A 20,634-nucleotide genomic window follows, 5' to 3' on the forward strand; every position below is an offset into this window, starting at 1 on the left:
GACAAGACGACCAAGAGAGTCCGACGTCACCTGTGGTTAAGGAAAAAACAAAACGTCCCCAAAAGAACAAAGAGAAAACTCCTAATAATGTCCAACAGGGAGGAAGTAAGGGGAATGTAGCAACCCATACAATTAAAGAATTTGTGGGAAAACACTTCAAAAGGGTTTTTTCACCGGCTAAGACTAATGCTACTGAAGAGGAGGAGGAACCATGGAAAGGGGGCACGTCACTAATCTTTGATGACCGATTGGCAGACTCAATAAATCTAGTTGACCGATCGGTACAGTCCCTGCCAGGCCAAAAAGGGACAATAATGTCACCGCGACTTTCTTCCTCACCGCGACTTTCTTCCTCTCCGCTATTCGTACGACAGACGTTGGAGGATGTAGTTAGCCTGAGCTCGAGGCACAGTGATGAAAAAACCCCAATCATAGATGGAAGTTCTAATGGCTCAGGAAAAATGGCATTTTCAAATAGCAATGACCTTGTGGGCTTGGTTAAAAACGGTGACACAAACGGGGAAAACCAGCATCCTGAGATAAACTTGGAGTCGTCGGAATCCCCAGCATCCTCAATCTTGGAACTGATGTTAATGGTGCAAAAATCGTTACAAGGTCTGCTAGAAGTAACAATGTTAAATCATGACATTTTGAAAAGTCAAAAAATGCACCTGTCTAAAATTGAGGGAGAATTACACGGGATTAGGGTTCAAATGCCCTCAATGTTAAGACCCGTAGCAGACTCAGTGATGATGAGTCAAGAAGGGGAAGAGGAAGGTGGAACAACTAAACCCCGACCAGCAAGCCAGACTGACATAGCCCCTTCTGGGGGAAACCAAGTTTATGTGTCAAGATGGCCAATGCTGGTAAAAAGAAGAAGTACATTTATGAGTCACGGTATACTAAAGAGAGACAGAGTGGCAAGAAGGAAGGTGAAAGCGAAGCTAAGTAAAAGAGCGATAAAAACCCACAAAGAAAAGCGTGAGTCAATAGAAGCAGTAGTGCATGACCCTAAGCCCCAGCCTCACAAGATGGCGAGTGTACCTAGATCAATGAGACTAAGATCTGAGAATCGGGACAGGGGCCTAGTGGACGAGGAAAGCAGCTGTAGAAAGCAAACCCTCCAGGAAAAGGTGATAAAACATAAGAGACAGGTTGCTTCAGAGCAAGTGACTACACCCGCCCGGAAGGCCACAGCGAAAAAGAAGGTATACTGGGAAACTAGCCTAGAGGAAGGTTGTAGAATTAATACAAAACTACACCAGGATGAGGGTAAATTTGGAGAAGAGATGAATAAAGGGAATAAGCAACTCTATTTCGAACGAGTGAAATTGGGAAGGGGCGGAAAAAAAGTAAAAAAGTGCGCTCCATTAAATAGGTCCTATCTTCTTAATATGTTCGCACTTTGCCCAAACCTAAAAAGTATAGGTACAGAAGACTTGAAACAGGTGGGCTTTCAAGCAAATGGTGATGGCAAGGAGGTTACTAAGGTACAGTTCTATTCCGCTCTGGCTGTTACAGCAATAATAAACGCAGAACAGGAGATTCAAAAAGAGGGGGTTAGACTAGTGCCCAAAGAAGAGCTAGGACTAGGCCAGATGGTGTCCCAACAGAGAACCTTCCTAAAGTACCATGCAGGGCTAGGAAAGAGACAAGTGAAATTACCTGGAAGAGAAATGAAACAAGGGCGGGAAAATATCAATATAGTGATAAATAACTCGGACCTAGTAGAGTCCTGGAAAAATTGGAGTAATATTGAAAGCCCGGCAGGCCCCTCACAAAGCTATAGGGAAGAATCAGAAATAAATGACCCCCTAAGCGATGTAGAATAGGAAAGGGGGCAACCACGGAGCACAAATATGGTCTCTTGGAATATAAATGGGATGGGTACCCAAGTAAAACAGGAAACTCTGAAGGAACTCGCAAAAAAGTGTGAAATCATTTGTATTCAAGAGACCTGGCTCAGTGGGGAACCCCCAATAGTGGAAGGGTTTAAACAAATTTACCGCCCAGCAGAAAAATCTACATCTGGCCGCCCGGCCGGGGGCTTGCTGACTCTGATCTCAACATGTATACTAATAACGACTTTACAGATACCTGTGACATCTAAGTGGCTGTTGGCTTGCAGAATACAAACATCATTTGCTGATAAAAAATATGAATGTATGTTGATCCTAAATGTGTATATGCAGTGGAGCTCAAGGAAGGAATATGGGGATGAACTGTTACATTTTAAAAATGACATGGATATGCTGTGTGATAAGTATGGAAATGATTTAATGCTGTTAATGGGAGATTTTAATCATAAATTAAACCCAAAACGGACTGATCAGTTGTATATTGAAATTCTAGATGCATGTGATGTGAAAAAAGCAGAATTCCTGGAAACTAAAATAACAACTGATGCGGCCAACTTGGGCAACTTCTTGGCGACAAAAAGTTTATTCTGTCTAAATGGGAGGACAACGCAGGATTGTCCCGCAAAGAAAACTTTTAATTATGGGATGCAAATATGCCCGATAGATTATATTTTTATGTTGGCTTGGAATTTTGAATTGATAAAAGATTTCAGGATTGCCCCTGCGGAATGTAGTGATCATAAAATGTTAAAACTAGAGCTTGTAATCGCCCAACATTTAGCATGTGATATAGTTATCCCCCAAGAGATGGATTATCCAAAACGGATAACCACTCGTTTAACTGAAAAATATATCGCCAGGTTGACTAAGCTGCAACAAAAGGTGCAATTAGGGCACTTATGTGGCCAAAATTTACCTTGGTATGTTGAGAAAATAACTCAAGTAGTGGAAAGCATAAGCGTAGAATTAAAGTATGATGTAAGCGCCAATAAGAATAATGGAAGGTCACAAGCAAAGCGAGAAACTTGGTTTAATCAGGAATGTTTACTAAAGAAAAGAGAAGTTAGGCGAGAAGAACGTAGCCTACGGAAAAAATTCGTGCAAACCAGGGCAGAAAATCTAATAAAAATAAAGAAGGAATATACTACTCTAATCCGTAATGCTAAAAGGACCTATAAAGAAAAGTGTTGGGGCAAACTATTAGAAGCAATCGAAGCCAAAAATATACGGCAGTTCTGGGAGTTAATCCAGACAGCAATGGTACCTGCGGTTGCCCCGATGAGTTGCGTAGTGGAAGAGGGAGCGTGGATACAGTATATACAGCAATTATATGCCCCAAGGGGAGGGACTGGAAATGAGGTAGCTGGGGACTGGCGTGGCCAAGTAGAGGATCTAAAACAAGAATGTCTAACAGCAAATGTTCTTAGAACAATAAAGACACTGAACCTAACTAGGGCTGCGGGCCCAGATAACCTACCAGCCCTGATACTAAATTCAAATCAGACTTGGTGGGCGGAATTCTACGCAAAAATGTTTACTATAATTTTAGAACAAGGGATTATGCCCCCAAATTGGAAGGGAGCTATAATAAGACCGCTACATAAGAAAGGGGATGCATATGCCCCAAAGAATTATAGGCTAATCAACCTATTAGATATAGGAGAAAAATTTTTCTCTAAAATAGTCCTTAGTAAGTTAAAAGTCTGGGTAGAACAAAGTTCTATCATCCCGGTTGAGCAAGGGGGCTTCAAAGAAGGCCACTCTACGATAGATCATTGTTTTGCATTGTGGGCCCTGGCTAGGAAATCGATGGAACAAAATGGCAAATTATTTTGCTGTTTCGTCGATTTCCGAGCGGCGTTTGACACAGTAGACCGAAATAGCCTTTGGGAGATACTGGAAAATTATGGAATACCACAGGGACTATTGAACATCTTGAAAGAACTTCATAGTGGTAACTGGGCACAGGTCATTAGAGATATAAAGGGTTCCCTAACCCAAAAAATTCCAATAAAAAATGGCTTGAGACAAGGGTGCGTTTTGGCACCCTTGCTTTTCTCAATCTTTTTGGCAGACCTACCAGCGACTTTGGAAATTGAAAAGAGTGCGAGCCCTCGTATGAATAATAATAAAGTGTCATGTCTCTTGTACGCTGATGATCTTGTGATTTTGGATCAAACAGAAATGGGCCTACAAAGGAAGTTAAACGTGTTCAATAAGTACTGTGATAAAAAGCTCTTAACAGTGAATATGGAAAAAACTAAGATCCTATGTTTTGGAAAGAGGGTAAACAATTTTAATTGGTTTTTAGGACAGGATAAATTAGATATAGTAAATGAATATAAATATTTAGGCCTCTGGTTTAATGGCGCATTAAAGTGGAATACCCACTTGGAGGCACAGAAGGCAAAGGCCTATTCGTCTGTCTGTGGGCTGAAAAAATTTAACAAAGATTATGGCGATTTGTCACACAGACCGCTTTTGAAGGCTTTTGAAGCAATGATCCCCCCACAAGTGCTTTATGGAACTGAGGTGCTTTTTCTGAGTGGTAAAAATGGGTGGGATCGGGAAGAAGGAAAAATTGTGAAGATGTTGTTGTCCTTACCAAATAGCTCCATGATTCAAGCAATTAGAATGGAGGTGGGTTTAACATCATGGGAGGTAAAGTCCCAATTGTCTCTAATAAGATTTTGGAACCGACTGGAGACTGGTGGAGATGAGAAGGTTTCAATCTGGTGTAGAGAGGAAATTCGAGTAAGCAGCTTATGCTGGGCGCGAGATGTGAAGAAAACCCTCCAGACGGTAGCTGCAAACTTGAAATTGAGCCTTTCCCAACCACTGTTAAATATAGCGTGTACGAAAAAGATGCTTAGAGACCAAGGGCTTGATTACTCTAGATCAAAAGATATGGACTATCTAAGGCTAAAAAAAATCAGTGAATTGGGTAAAAAATGAGTGGGAAAAGAAGGTTCGGTACCCATACCTGGATTTATTGCCTAGTAGATGGCTAAGAAATGAAATTTTGAAGATTCGGGTGGGACTAAATCCATGGAAGATTGAAAGAAAAATAAGTGTGGCCCTGATCCATCCGGATGGAACTTGCAAATGTGGTCTAGGTGTAAGGAATAATATTTTACATATATTGTGTGATTGTACATGTATTTTAGCAATTCGGAAAAAAATTTTACGTCCAATTTTTTTAAAAAATGAGGTGTTCTCACGGGCTGAGGCTATTTGCCTCCTTACAGAAATGTCTTCTTTGGATACTACAATTGCGTTGGGGAAATTTCTGAAAGCAATACGAGAATATGTAATGGAGACAACAAAGGAGAATGGGAGAGTTTGAATTTATAGAGTATCCCAATTTTATGTATATGGCCCTCATAAGTTTTGTAATTGTATAAAATGAACTGTGTTTTTTAATATTGTATGCGTATGGTTTTACAAGTGCTGTAATATGTAAAATGAATTGTGGTTTTAAATGTCTTATCACGATACGCGATCCATTGTTCTATGTATGGTTTATAGACTATGGTCTAAATAAACTTATGTGTTAACAGTAACAGTAAACAAACAAGGGACTGGTAGGGGTTTATTTAATTCCCTTCTTTTTTCATGGTTTGACTGGATACCAGAACTAAGGAGTCTTGATACCCTGAAGAAGACCTTAGACTTTTTTAGGCTGGTATATAGGTCGAAAGATTTCTGAAACTGACTGTACTTTACCATATGACCAGTTTTTACAGTTTTTAAAGGATACCAGGGGTACTCACTACTAAAGGAAATCTTTGAGTGACCCTAAAACTCCTGAGGCGGAAGCCGGGAGCAACGCTGAAAGAAACTGATTGATTTTAAAAACTGTTGTCTTTGTGTGTGCTATTTTAATTCACTTGCACCTCTCCCCCTGCACTGACCTGTGTCATTGGAACAGCTGACTTCCTCGCTGTCTGACACTCAACCCTAGCGCACGCCGCCATTCACGGCCGCGAGGAGACCAGGACACGCCCCCTCCGGGTGGCCACGCCCACCTCCCACTGAAAACAGATAAAAGCGCGCTCGAGCTTGGAGAGCTGCACTTTGACCCTAAAACTCCTGAGGCGGAAGCCGGGAGCAACGCTGAAAGAAACTGATTGATTTTAAAAACTGTTGTCTTTGTGTGTGCTATTTTAATTCACTTGCACCTCTCCCCCTGCACTGACCTGTGTCATTGGAACAGCTGACTTCTTCGCTGTCTGACACTCGACCCTAGCGCACGCCGCCATTCACGGCCGCGAGGAGACCAGGACACGCCCCCTCCGGGTGGCCACGCCCACCTCCTATCAATACTCCTCTGGACCATAAATTATGTGTCAGTTCAGGGAGCGCAGCGGACGGGCGCAGCGGGCGCGCCGTCAGCGCGCCGAAGGCGCGCCAAAGGCAAGCCCGTCTGGGCCCGTCCAGGCCCAGACGGCCTTAGGCCCAGTGACGCTGCCCGATGGCCCTCATGAGCGATTGATATATACTGGAGATGCACTGCGCGCCTTACAACCAAAGACAATCCTTGCCTGCCACCACACGCATACTGAAGGTGAGACCTTCTCTAATTGTATGCGCTGTAACCCATCCCCCCAGCCCCCGACACAACCCGCACTGAAGTTGGGACTTCTCAACTGCCGCTCCCTCCCTAAACATGCGGTCGAAACAAATTTATTAATTCAAGATCAGCATCTCGATCTACTGTTTCTAACGGAGACATGGTTATCAGGCAGCACTGACTCGGATATTGTCACGGCCCTTCCCCCAGGGTATCTCTGTCAAGCCTTACACAGACCCAAAGGGAGAGGAGGGGGAGTGGCTATAATTTTCAGGGAACAATTTAGTTGTAGAACCTCCAATGCCCATATCGAGGATTGCGAGAGTGGCCGATTCTCCATCCAAACCTCCCCAGCTCATTCCCTGACAGGGTTACTGATCTACCGCCCCCCAGGCGCTCCTGGGAATTGTATTAATGCCGTAGTTGAATCAGTGTCTCAACTAGCTTCGATCACCTCGAACTTTCTTATGCTAGGTGACCTAAACTTCCACTTCATGGACCCTACGAATCGATTGGCCTTAGACCTTCGGCAAGACCTAACATCATTAAATATCCGACTAGTAAATAATGAGCCTACCCATGAGAAGGGACACTTATTGGACCCTATTTTTTCCAATATAGTAACCGTCACCACCAAACCACCTGTGACCCTCCCATGGACGGACCATTTTCTGGTCCCTATTTCCTGGGAAATTCCCACTACGAACCCCCGAACCTCTAAAATTCAGGTAACCGACCGACGATGGCGCAAACTGGTACCTGAGGAATTGGCCGCAGCCCTTACAGATTCCATTCCCGAGCTCTCGTCCGACCCTGCCATGGCTGACAAGCAGTTCAATGAGTGGATTACCTCCTCCCTTGATACACTGCTCCCAATAACTGCGACCCTTAAACACCCCAAAAGACTATCTCCTGCCTTATGGTACACCCCAGAGCTCAGAGCTCTGCGCCAGGAGTGCAAGAGAACAGAACGCTCCTGGAGAAGAGACAAAACGGAAATTAACAAAAACATCTACTCCGCCTCCCTTCTATCCTATAAAACCACCATTCGAAAAACCAAGTGCGCTTTCTTTCAGGAGAGAATAGAGAAAGCCGGATGCTCTAGTAAGGAATCCTACGCCATCCTTAAAGAACTTACAAAAATCCCAGAACAGGGACTGGAACTCCCCTCCGATCCTAAAACCGATCAGGAGAAATGCCATCAACTGGCTAATTTCTTCCACGACAAAATCCAAATAATTTTGGCTTCAATCCCTCCCTCAAGTCCATGCGAAGAAATCACTCTTCCATACCCTACGTCACCTACGTGTCTTTCATCGTGGGACCAAGTTACAACAGAAGAGGTAGGAAATACGCTCAAATCCATGAAGAGCGGATCCCCTAGGGACCCCGCCCCTCTACAGATCCTTAAGGAGGTAGCCTCCACGATCATTCCCCCCCTTACTAATCTGATCAACGCCTCACTCCAACAGGGAGTCGTACCACCGAGTTGGAAGACAGCTGTTGTAAAAGCCCTATTAAAGAAACCATCACTCGACCCTGAAAATCTGGCTAACTACAGACCTATTTCTCTACTCCCAGGAGTTAGCAAAATTGCAGAGAAATTGGTCAATAGGAAACTCTCGCAGTTTCTGGAGGCCAATCACAAGCTAAAGAGTTCCCAGACAGGCTTTCGACCAGGACAGGGCACGGACATCGCCCTCCTGGCGGCGGTAGAGGAAGCCAGAGCGCTATTGGATGGAGGAGGATCAGTGGCAGTGATCCTCCTCGACCTAAGTGCAGCGTTCGATACCGTCGACCACCAACTCCTCATTAAAAGACTCAAAGGAGTTGGGGTGGAAGGCTCTGCTCTATCCTGGCTCTCATCCTTTTTAGCCCAACGGACCGACCAGATCTGGGAGAAGAACGCCCGCTCCTCCGAGATGCCCCTCCAATGTGGTGTACCTCAGGGCTCCTCCCTGAGCCCTACACTATTTAATATCTATATGTCCACGTTGGAGGAGGTTATCACCCCATTCGGAGTAAGCGTCGTCAGCTATGCTGACGACACACAACTGGTGGTGTCTCTGTCCCACCCTAAACAACAAACAGCTGACCTATTCAACTGCCTCACGCAAGTTCACTGCTGGATGAATAGGTCAGCCCTAAAATTGAATGGGACAAAAACGGAAGTCCTCCTTCTTGGCCCAAAAGGAATCTCACTCTCCCCGAACATCTGGCCAGCTTGTTTGGGTCCCCCCCTGATCCAAAAACAGAGGTAAAAAGTTTGGGTGTGTGGATCGACACTGACCTCTCATTTTCTACACAGGCTAAGAAGGTATCAGGGATCTGCTTTGGGCTCCTGAAATCGTTAAGGAAAGTCCTGCCCCTGTTGCCCTTTAATTCCCAAAAACTGTTAATACAAGGCCTAATAATATCGAGGCTTGATTACAGTAATGTTATCTATCTAGGCGCTCCTGAAGCGACCCTCAACAAGCTTCAGAGAATCCAGAATATCGCTGCCCGGATCATCACAAATACCCCTGCCAGAACCTCCGCTAAACCTGCTCTTAAACTCCTTCATTGGCTCCCCATAAGGGAGCGAGTCAAATTCAAGGCCTTATGCCTTGTCCAGAAATCACTGCAAAATCAAGGCCCTCCAGTCCTTAACAAAGTCATCACTCCCTATAGAGCTACAAGATCCCTCCGTTCAGATATAGAAAATTTCATCATCACCCCCAGATTCAGGAAAGTCCGATCAGGAGGAAGACGTTTTTCAGTCCAAGCGGCCCGCCTCTGGAATTCGCTCCCCCGCAATTTGCGTCTTGAAACTCAATACCTACGTTTTAGAAAGCAGCTTAAAACTCATCTTTTTCCCTAGTTGTTATATCTCCCCTTCATCCTGAGTCCTGCTCCCCTCCCCCTGCCCTCCCTGTATCCCCTCCCCCCGTTTTTGCCCCTGGCCCGTTGTACGGTAGAGTTAGGGTCTCTAGCGCTGGGATACCTCAGGGTGACTATGCGCTCTATAAAAATAAATAATAATAATAATAATAATAATAATAATAATAATAATAATAATAATAATAATCAGTATTTTTTACTTTACTTGCTTCAAGGAGGATAGGAGTATTTGTCCTGCCACAATATTTATAAGAACTCCCAGGGCATTTTTCTACCTCGGTTGTGTCCACTGGAGTGGCCTTGTTTCTACCCCAGAGTGAGAGGCCGCCAATGATAAAGCATGCCTTTGTTAGGTTTATAGTGAGACAACATCTCAAATATATTTGATGACCCTATCCTCTTAAGTCTGAACTGTGAATTAACAGTGGTGACTATAAAATCCTAGAATATTTTTTTGGTGTAGATCTTTCCTCTCACCTCGACTTGCTGGAGCCAATCAACAATAGCAGTGGAACACCTCTTATAAACTTAAAAGACCTTACAAGAAATATTTGGATGAGACGAATGGCTGTGATGAATAATTGTGTCTGCCACCCTCCCTGACAGGAGATCTGGATTATAAGGCAAACTCTTGTATGATTTTCAAGACAGATGAAGCAGGTTGCAATAAATCTTGCAGCATGCCAGTCAAGAGCAATGAATATTATTGACATGTTGGATCTTTTGAGCTTTACGAGAACATGCATAAGCAACAGAATTGAGGAAAACAAATAGAGAAAGCCATCTAAATGAACAAACAAGCACTCTTGTTTGAGTTGGACTTAATACAAAGTAAGTTTGGCATTTAGTTTTTTTCAGTCATGGGACACAGGTCAAAGAAGCCTAATGAAAAAATTACGTACCTTCCATTATGAAATTTCTGGTGTATACATAGTACAAGCTGTCAGGGAAGACCTCTGCTCCAGCGGCAATGACTGCTGGATGTACAGCCCAGCAGCAGGCAAGTCCCTGAGGTCGAGGAGGAGATTCTGGAGTACTCACAGTTACTTAAAGTTAATGTTGCTTCACACAGTTCACCAAATCAACCACATACAGAGGCTAGGTGACCCCTCTGAGATTTGGTAGGCATGGGGCACAAAATTGAATGCTAGATTTCTTCTTCTTGGTGTTCCACTCACTCTACTCATTCACGTTTATACCCTTTTGGAGCATACTGGACGTTTTTTAGGCTTTAGGCAAACCCACAGCTTCTCCAGCAAGTTCAATTCTTTTTCAGTTGATGTCCCCTCGCCTCTGGAATATTAGCTGTCCTGCAAACACCAGTTCTGCTCACACAGCAACCCTTAAAGTACTCTACAGAGCATCCCCTCTCTAGGTCGAAAAATAACTTGTAACTGGAACAAAGTGGGGTAGTTGTGTTCCCACTTTTATACTAATTTTCCAGACAGGGGATGTGGACCCACTGTCTAAGGCGCTGTAACTGGTTTGTGGAGGTTTCCTTTCAAATGTTATATTCTTTCTGTAGTGCAAAGACCACCTTTGTGCAAGGTAATGACTCTCACAGCAGGTTGAGATGATGCTGGTTTCAAGCAAACCTTGATTAAATAACCACAGGGGCCATCTAAAGATAGGTCTGTCTCTAGCCTTACTCAATTGTCTGGATCTCCACCTTTGGGGAAGCCGTATCAACCCTCAGTATTGTGTCATGCCAATCCAGGCGCAACCAGAAATAGATCCCACCAGCCCCATGAATCATAGTCTCACCACACAGTCTTGCTATCAAATATTTTCGACACAGCCACCATGCATACACACTCCCAATGCGCATCAAATGTATTGCATTTGAGTGGAACTTTACACAAGGGGGTCTTTAGGCCACAATCCCACTGTAAAGAAAGAAGGTCTGCTAAGGACTATTAATTAACAAAAATCTGTATGCTGCCACCACCACATTGTGCGTCAACAACCAAGGACTATATAATTGCAAAGGGTATGCTTGATGCTTCCCTCCAGATGAAAAGAACTGATTCTGGACCTCGGTGTTGCCTTGGTCAGCCCAAGGCCTCAGAACACTGACAGCTGGCCAAAACGAAGTCAAGAACCTGTTTTGCATGCAGTTAGTCATGTTCCATGCATGGGACATGTCCATATACCATGCAGAGTCCACTCCTGTCCTTACAGATATTATACAATTTGCATATGACGTGCAATACAAAGTTAAGCATTGTTCTTGTACACGGTACCATCTATAAAGTGCTCAAATCTATAGAGGGGGAGGTGTGTAAGATACCTAATATAAAAGAAAATACTGTAATTGAGAATCGACTGCTCCTATATCTATATCCTATATATAGAACATGATTGCGGCATTCCTCAGAATGAAAGTTGTACATAAAGGAAGAGTGCAAACTGTAAATGGGGTACTTAGAATAGAATAAACCTATTTGATTTTAATCTAACCATTTGCATGGGGATCCTGCTTTTATGCACCCTTTTTCATTATACTTACCTGGTGCAAAGGTATTTGAGTAAGCTTACAGACTATATTGTTCTAATAATCCATTATTTTCTAATAGGTAAGTACTATTTTCTAATTGCTCACAAGGAAGTATTCAGTTTCAATATTGGTATGCTTCTGTAATTTAAATGCCTAATAAAGAGTTTTGAAATAAGAAAGAAGTTTAGCAAGATTAGCAGGAGCCTTAAACATAGATTAAAGAGAAATGGAAAAGGTATTTGCTGAGGCAGAAAGTTTTTTGTTGTAAGTCACAGAGCACCTCAGAAACAGAATCAAATATTATCCAATCATGGGTCCAGGGAGCACAGTTTAAGAGTGAGGAAATTCAACTATACATAGATGGGCTGGAATGATATGAAGGTTTTCCTCACACACCTACAAGATATTTGGGTCCAGGTTTGTAAAGAAACTGCAAAACCAAAGGGGAAACTGCTGCAGCACTTAAGAAGACAGAAGCAATTAACCATGAATTAGTTTTTAAATGTATTTACCTGAGAGAGGAGGTTCTGTTCTGCCGAAAAGGTCTCTCCAGGAAGAGTCCATAAACATACTGCAGTACCGACTGTCCACTGAACCAATATATTTTGCTACTGGATTAGAACCTGTGAAGGAGCAAATTAACACTGGTTTATGCCTTCTCTTAGTACAACAGTATGAACGATTTGATAGGAGGGTGCGTGAAAAAAATGAGAAATTAAAGAAGTGGTAACACAGCACTTGTGACTGTGGATGCGGGAGAGGGAGTGAGCATAGAAGCTGAAAGAAAGACACTGTTAGCATTCATTCTTTACATACTTGATTTAGGCTCTATTCCAATTCAATTCAAAGAAGTCTTTATTCGATTATTACAACATGAAAGACATGCATCACAAATTACAAATAGCAAAAATACATCTATTCCATTATTTTGAACACAAATGGGAATTTATGAGAGAGACCTGAAACCTAAATAACTGGTGTCACTCATCCAATCAGCTTTCTATTTGCGTAATTGCTTAGTAGCTTACTTCACACTAGCCTCCCATTAAGAGATGTCTGGTTCATGATCAACCATCTGTGGTTCTACTTTGCCAATTTTCAACCTCCGGAACAGACAATCGCCTCTGTAAATCTTTGAGGATCCTGCTTTATTTAGTGCTTTGTATGGCAAACATTCAAGAGTAATATTATACATTTTGATTAAATTTGAATTGTAAAAATTTCATTTAGACTTTTACTCTACCTGCCCCTCTTGAATGACTTCCAGTTGAGACATTGTTGTGTTACAAACTCTACCCGGTCTCACCTAGGTTACCAGGTTTACTCCTGTCTTGGTTTCTTTGTATAGAGAACAGGCAGGGCTCCATCTGATACTTCAGAGAATTCTGCTCTATGCAGATTAATGCAGAGTTATTGTAGGATTTTTTGCACTACAAGCAGCTCCAGTTGACAGACATTGCACCCATCCATGCTATATGGTTCCTTCTTTCAGATCATTTCACAGTGAGAAAAATACAAGGGCTTGAAGCTTCCAGCTGAATGACTATTTCCACTTCAGTGCAATTGAGAAGCAAGAAACCCAAAAAATAATTTATTTTTTTGCCGATTGATCTTCACTTGTGAAAGCACCCTCTGTCAGCACTAATAAGAAACTTGGCAAATCCTTGTTTTGGATGACCCTCCGAGTAAAACAAAGTCTACCACATGGTTCTGTTTGATGACTTCTGAACGTCTTCCAAAAACTTATCGCTGGAAGAAGGTGCAATCAGCAAACAAAAGTTACAATCCCTCAGTAGATGTCACGGCATTTGGAAAACTGGCATTACTAGATAAAAGAGACCGGCGACAAAAAGGTAATTTAAACGGTGGCAAGACATTAGGCCTGCTATGTGAGTATGATATGGCCAACAGGGGTAGGGGTGGGGTTGACTGCTCTAAGATGAAGTGAACTAGCCAGGGCATAGGAAGGGGCACACTGTCTCCACATAATTGGTGAAACTATATAATTACAGAGAGCGGTTGGAGCCAGGTGACTGTAGGGGACATATGTTAAATCTAAATCACAGCACAAAATCCATATAAAACAAAATGATTTGAATAAAGTATTCTTTATCATGGACACAAGAATCTTTCGATGGATTCATGAATACTGAACATTCCATGGATCCCAAGTTATGGCAGATCATTACCTCCTGACAAAAGACCCAGGAAAGGTGCTACATTACAACTGGGTCTCCATGCACTTGACTGCCTAATTTCATCAGAGACAGGTTGGATCCTTGAATATACCTCCACATAGCTTTCAGGACTTTTGAGTGGCTCCATTTGGCTCTGCGTGACATCATCGGTATCTGGTGCATCGGTTATGACATCACAGTCGCCCTTTATAGGCGCCACCCAGGTGTGCGGACATCAGTACTTTTCCTCGCCAGAGGCGCAGAGCCATGAAGTGACTGACTTGATTGTGTTTCAAAAACTAGGGCCCTGAAAAGGGGAAAACCCTAAAAATAAGTCAGCAGAGTTGGGAGGTATGGGCTGGTCTGTAAGGAATCTGCAGCTAGATAGGGTCTCTACCAGATAAGGCGTTAAAGAAAGTAAGTAACTTGTTATTTGATAGAGACTTACAGCTGCAGATTTATTACCTTTGAATAGATACCTAAGCCATACCATCCTGGCAGTGGGTTGTGGTACGATTTCTATACTAGGAAGTCCTGCAGGACAGAGTGGGCAAAATGAGGGATGCGAAGGAGTAAAAAGATGGGCAGCATGATATATTGACTCAGATTGAATGGGGTCACCACATTTGGAAGAAATGAAGCACAGATGCGAAGCACCATCTTATCTATAAAGGCCATCATGTGGGGGGATTACATTATAACGCCTGTAACTCACTCACCCTCAGGGCATATGCTATCATAACCAGAAAGGATGTGTTGATGGTAAGCAGTAGGAGGGGACAGTTGTGCAAAAGCTCGAAAGGAGCACACAAGAAAAGTGAGCACCAAATTAAGGTCCCACTGAGGCAAGACAGAGGGTGTGGGTGGAAACAAGTAACCTAGTCCTTTCAAGAACCTATTTACAATTGGAGATTTGAACAGAGAGGGTTGGTCTTGCAGCCGCAGAAAAATTTGATAGAGCAGAAAGATAACCCTTAGGAGTCCCCAAAGCAGAACCCTGCAGGGCAAGGGTAAGAATGAAAAAAGAACAGTAGAAAGAGCAGCATAAACATGATCAATAGACCTTTCAGTATAATATGATACAAACTTCTGCCAACAGCAGGCATATACCGTCTAGGTGGAGGGCCACCTGGCCTCCAAACTAACATTGCATACCTTGGGAGGAAGGTCAAAAGCTATATCAACTATCGCTACTCAATCTCTATGCATGAAGGCGGAGATTTGACCAGTTTGGGTTAAGAATCCTCCCCTGCTGCTGCGACAGAAGATCCTCCCGAAGGGGCAGCCTTACTGGAGGATCAATACTCATTTTCAGAGGCTCTGGATACCAGACTCTCCTTCCCCAGTTCAGAGCTACAAGAATGACATGGGGCCGGTCATTCTTGATCTTCTTCAAAACTCTAGGCATAAGTGGTATGAGCGGAAAGGCGTGGAATAATCCTGAGCTTCACTCGCAACGAAAAGCATTGCTGAGCGATAGCAAACTTGGAAACCATAACGCGCAAAACTGCTGACACTGCACGTTAACTGCTAAGGTGAACAAATCTAACCAAGGTTCTCCTCACTGCTGAAAGAGACCTTGAGCCACCTCTGACTGGAGACGTCATTCGTGCTCAGCTAGGCATCTGCGGTTGAGTTTGTCTGCCCCAGCATTCAGAGTACCTGCCAGGTGTTGACAAATGGTCCACGACCCCACCCAACCCTGTTTATTGCAGTACCACATGGCAGTGATGTTGTCCGTGAACACCTGCACCAACTTTCCCTTGACAGAGGGAAGAAATGCTTTTAGTGCCAACCTAATCGCTCAAAGCTCCAACACATTGACGTGGAGCTCTAACTTCACGGGAGACCAATGACTGTGTGTAGGAAAGTTGGATCTGCTTTCATGGTCACCCCCACTTTTTGGTGGTGTCATTACGTTTTACTGACTAGTCTGACTGGGATCCTGCTAATCAGGACCCTAGTCTCTGTACTACACTACACTACAGATTTGCTACTGGTGTCCCCTTGTAAGTTCGAAGTATGTGGTACTAAGGTACCCAGGGCATAGGTACAACAGGGGTCTCCAATGGGCTGAAGCATGAATTATGCCATCCTTGTAGCCCACTCAAATTATGACTACAGGCCTGCCATTGCAGCCTGTGCAAGCTGGTGCTAGACCACTTTCGATAGATATAAGTTTCCTTATATCTGAGGTTACTGCACCTAAAACCTATAAGTCACCCCTAAGACAGGGCTTTCAATCCTGAAGGCTGGGTGCTTGGTTCGAAGTGTGTGGGTACCCATGCATGAGCAGAACACCCCTACAATCCTCTGAGTCCATTCTCCAGGGTTGTGAATGCATCAGCCATTACGATATCTAGAGTGGCCATGCGTCATTATGTGATGGCTATCTCTAAACTGGCTGTAACTAACCCTGTTGTGTTTGGTATCAAACATACTGAAATCATACTCTGTGAGACATTGGCTTGGTATATGGCGCACACTTAAGTAATTGGCCACCCTGCAACAATCCAGATGACCCTTACAGTGATTGTAGTTGTCTTACACAACCTTAGAAAGCTCTTTAAATGGTAGCTGTGGAGAGCAGCCTTCACGCTTAATCCAGAAGATGTGTTAAGAAGCTTGTTTTACCGGAACATAATCTTGTAGGTATAGATTAAGCGAAAAAGAACCACTCAGTGTATTTATAAAACTATGTATTCATTATAAGACGCTCACTAACACATACATATATCTCCAATGTGGAGATATACACAATGCACACAATACTTTTCAATAGAAACAGTTAAGTAGCACAGTTACACAGTGGTCGCCTGGGTACACCAAACCATATACTAAAATAGTGATATGCGAAACACGACTCAAGTCTAGACTATACTCAGAAGATGTAGAAGTGCCAGGGACCCAAGGAACTACCCGTGGTAAGTAACCAGAAACCCCGCGGAGGCTGTGTGCAGAGTGGGAACACTACTGCAGGCTCCATACAAGTCAATGGGTAAGTCGGAGTTGACATTTTAAAGAAGGACCCTTCCAGTGGACCCTGCAGAAACCCAGTGTAAGACAGCAGGTTGGAGACCCACAACCACCTGTGGATTCCCTAGGAACCTGGATACCTACAGCAGGGAAGCTGTGTGCAAAGGCGTGAAGTGGCGTCAGAAACCGCTGTCAAAGTCAATGGAGGACTTCAGGAAGACGCCGCTGCTGGAGAAGTTGAAAGTGTCTTGTGGAACCCAAAGGTGGATTCAGGATGAGAAGTACCTGCAAGCAGAGGGGACAGAGTCTATGCCACTTGGAAGTGACCAGGAGGCCCAGAAGACTAATGCCCACCGTAGTAGAGTGTTGCAGAAGAGCTGACAGTGACCTTGAAACTGCAGCTGTGTGGACCAGACAACGCTGTGGAAGACCAGGAGCTGTGCATGAGCTGTCCCACTTTGGATGTCGAGAGGTGAGGGGTCGGCGTCTGTTGGAAGCACCAACAAGCCTTTGCAACTGCAACCAACTTGGAAAGTGAAGAAGGTACTGGGTCGGGACCAGCAAGGTCCAGGCCACTCACCATAAGCAGAGGAGTCAGGGCAGGTCCGTGCAATGCGTGGAGCCTGCAGAAGTCAAAGGAGAACCTCAGGAGGACCCAAAGGCCGGAAGTACTGGAGTCGCAAGAGGACCTCGAGCAGCTCACCAAAGATGAAGCTTAGTTGTGATGCCTGCAGATGCAGGGAAGTCACTCCTTCACTTCAAGGGAGATTCCTTCAGGTGTCTTGGATGCCCACATGCCTAGGAAGGTTCCTGTATGGAGCACAGGCACGGAAATTGCAGCAAACAAGCAGGGTGAGGAGATCAGGAAACGCAGGCGTCTTCCCAGTTGCAGCCATTGATGCCCAGAGTGAAGTCCAGCGAAGTCCAGAGTGCCCAGATCGTCCCAAAAAAAATTGATGTCTTGAAATAAATCTTGTCCCACAAACAATCTAGGGAACATCACTCCGGTAAGCCCTTAAGTACCCTGAGGAAAGGGTTCTGACGATTCAGGGTTCCCTCCCAAGGGAGGGGTCAGACAGTGGGGAAGATACTTCCATGTCCTTTGTTCAGTTTCGCACCAGAGCGGGAGCAAATGGCTCCCTGAGTTGGTTTGAACTGGACTATGCAAGGAGGGCACCAAGTGTGCCCTTCAAGCAGACTGAGTGGCGCTGGCAAGTGCTCCCACCCGGGCCAATCCACTAAACCCTGTCTGGGAGGTGGTCAAACCTCCTTGTGACTGGATACCTATTGTTCTGCCTTCCCCTGCTTGAGATTGGCTCAGTAACAGGAGGACAGAATCGGGTCTCTGGTCGGCAGCAGCTATGTTGTGATGTTCAGGTCTAGAAGACTGGAAACAGGAGCACAGAGGGCCTCCTGGAGGAGTTTTACAGTGCATGGAATCATACCTCCAACACCGTTTACTGTACGGGAGGCATGATTGGTGGGAGATAACAGCCGGAGAGGCGGACGCCTTTAACAGCCAGCTGTGACCACCGCCATCAACTTGGTGAACACTCGAGGGGCACTGGTAAGGCCGAAGGGGAGCACTGTGAACTGAAAGTTCTTGTGGTCTACCATGAACATAGGTAACACCTGTGGCCTGGCAGGATGGGGATCTGAAAATATGCACCCTGCAGGTCCAACGCTACCATCCAGTCTTCTTTGGTCTAAGGAAGACAAGACCTGAGCTAAAGTAAGCATCTTGAACTTCTCTTTCTGGAGGAAGAGATTGACGGTCCTAAGATCTAAAATGGGCAGCAACCCTTTGTTCTTTTTCGGATTCATAAAGTAGAGGGATTAGGAGCCACTGCCTACTTCTGAAACCAGGACCCTCTCTATAGCTCCCTTGGCCAGGAGAACTGTAACATCCTCTTGGAGCAATTATAAATGATCCCCCTGCAGCCGTTCTTGCTTTGGCAGAATGGGAGGAAAAGAATGGAAAGCAGAGAATAGCCCTCCCGAATGATCTGCAAGACTCACTTGTCCGATGTTATGGTCCTCCAGTGGGGGTGATAATGATGGATTCTCCCACCAACTGGAGTGGTGTGGTCTTGCAGAGTCAGACTATGAGAATTAGAGGCTGCGGCTTCCAAGGGCAGGGTGGCTTAATACTTCTGGCTTCTATTCCTTGGACAAAATGAAGCGCGTCCATGTCCCCACACAACATGGGAAGTCTGCGCAGTGCCGTGGTTGGATAGGGCTGAGCTGGCTGGAACCTCCATCTGTTGCCACGAAAGTGGCGAAAGCTAGACTGGCCACGAGGTGTAGAAGAGAGGCCCAAGGATCTGGCCGTAGCTTGAGAGTCCTTGAACTGCACTAGGGCAGAGTCTGCCTTCTCCCCAAAAAGACGGGATCCATCAAACGGCATGTCTATCAAGCTTGCCTGGACATCACCCAAGAAGCCAGGCGTTTTAAGCCAGGCATGACGCCGCAAAGCCACTGTCTATTACATTTCGCTGCCCAGTGCATCATGAGTGTCAGGGCAACAACTTATGGTGAATTTCGCTGCATCTCTCCCATCCTTAACCGCCTGAGAGAGCACATCCCGGGACTTCTCTGGGAATTGTGGCAGCACTCGTGCAACCGTCTCCCAGAGGGAGTGGAAGAAACAGCTCAAAAAGCATGCAGTATTCACCAACCGCAGTGCCTCGCTGGAGGGAGAAAACATCTTCCCAAGTGATTCCAGCCTCTTGGATTCCCTATCCGGAGAAGCTTACGGGGATGCCCCCTAGTAGGTAGAAACCTGCACCACCAAGCTTTCAAGGGTGGGGTGTTTGCTGAGGAACTTTGGGTCATCTAGAGCCGGGCGATGGTGGCTTGCAACTGTCCTATTTACAGGAGCCCCTGTGCTAGGCTTAAACCACATGCCTAGAAGGACATCAGTAAGAGTCAATGAAGGGCAAAAGGGGTTCATAGGTGGAAGCCCCAGGCTGAAGCACTTCTGTCAGGAGATTAATCCTGACCGGCACAGAGGACAACTCCAGTCGGAGGACCTCACCTGCTCTCTTAACCACCATAGCATAAGATGCCCACTGCTCCATAGTCACAGTTGGCGGAAAGAGTATGCCAGTATCTGGGGAAGTGTCCACTCTACTGGCCTTCCCAAGTTCCCTATACAAGTCCATCTGCTCTGCATAAACATCCTGGTGTTTTAAAGGGTTCAAAGACCCCTGCCAATCCTCTACTGTGCCTAAAACATCATCCAAACGTTCCGGGGACAACATAGAACCCCTGGGTTCTATCGATATTGGAATAGGCGTTGAACGATGCCATTCAGACTCCATGTCGTTGGGGAGAAGGATGGGGCTGGAACCGCTGGTGGGCACCAGCAGCCCTGATGTCACCGACTTGGGGTCCGACACTGGGGAAGGTCGTGATGGCACAACTGGCACCATCCCGGATCGGATCCCTTAGGCCCCACCGATGGCATGGACAGAGCCAACAACGTTGAATCCGACAGGGCCCCCTTCCGACCCCATGAGGCCAGAGGGCTCATCAGAGGGGTTGGCCCGCTAAAAACTGGACACTTGGCCTCGGGGGTCTATCCGGCTCCCGGAAAGGGAGGGAGGCACAAATCCAAACCCTGGTTCCGGCTCCATAGAACAGTGCCTAGAGCATTGGTGCTCCTTACCT

At 45.1% G+C, this 20,634-nt stretch overlaps 1 protein-coding gene across 1 annotated transcript in view; it reads right to left on the bottom strand.

Annotated features, from left to right (window-relative positions):
• The window catches only part of PACS1 (phosphofurin acidic cluster sorting protein 1), a 1,518,728-nt gene that overhangs the window by 264,874 nt on the left and 1,233,220 nt on the right, over nt 1–20,634 (bottom strand). Inside the window, exon 17 of the mRNA XM_086938495.1 lies at nt 12,322–12,432. Within this exon, the coding sequence (XP_086794621.1) occupies nt 12,322–12,432 (111 nt within the window). The remainder of the gene's footprint in view (nt 1–12,321; nt 12,433–20,634) is intronic.

Source organism: Lissotriton vulgaris, chromosome 9 (genome assembly GCF_964263255.1).
Source record: "Lissotriton vulgaris chromosome 9, aLisVul1.2, whole genome shotgun sequence".
Taxonomy (NCBI): Eukaryota; Metazoa; Chordata; class Amphibia; order Caudata; family Salamandridae; genus Lissotriton; species Lissotriton vulgaris.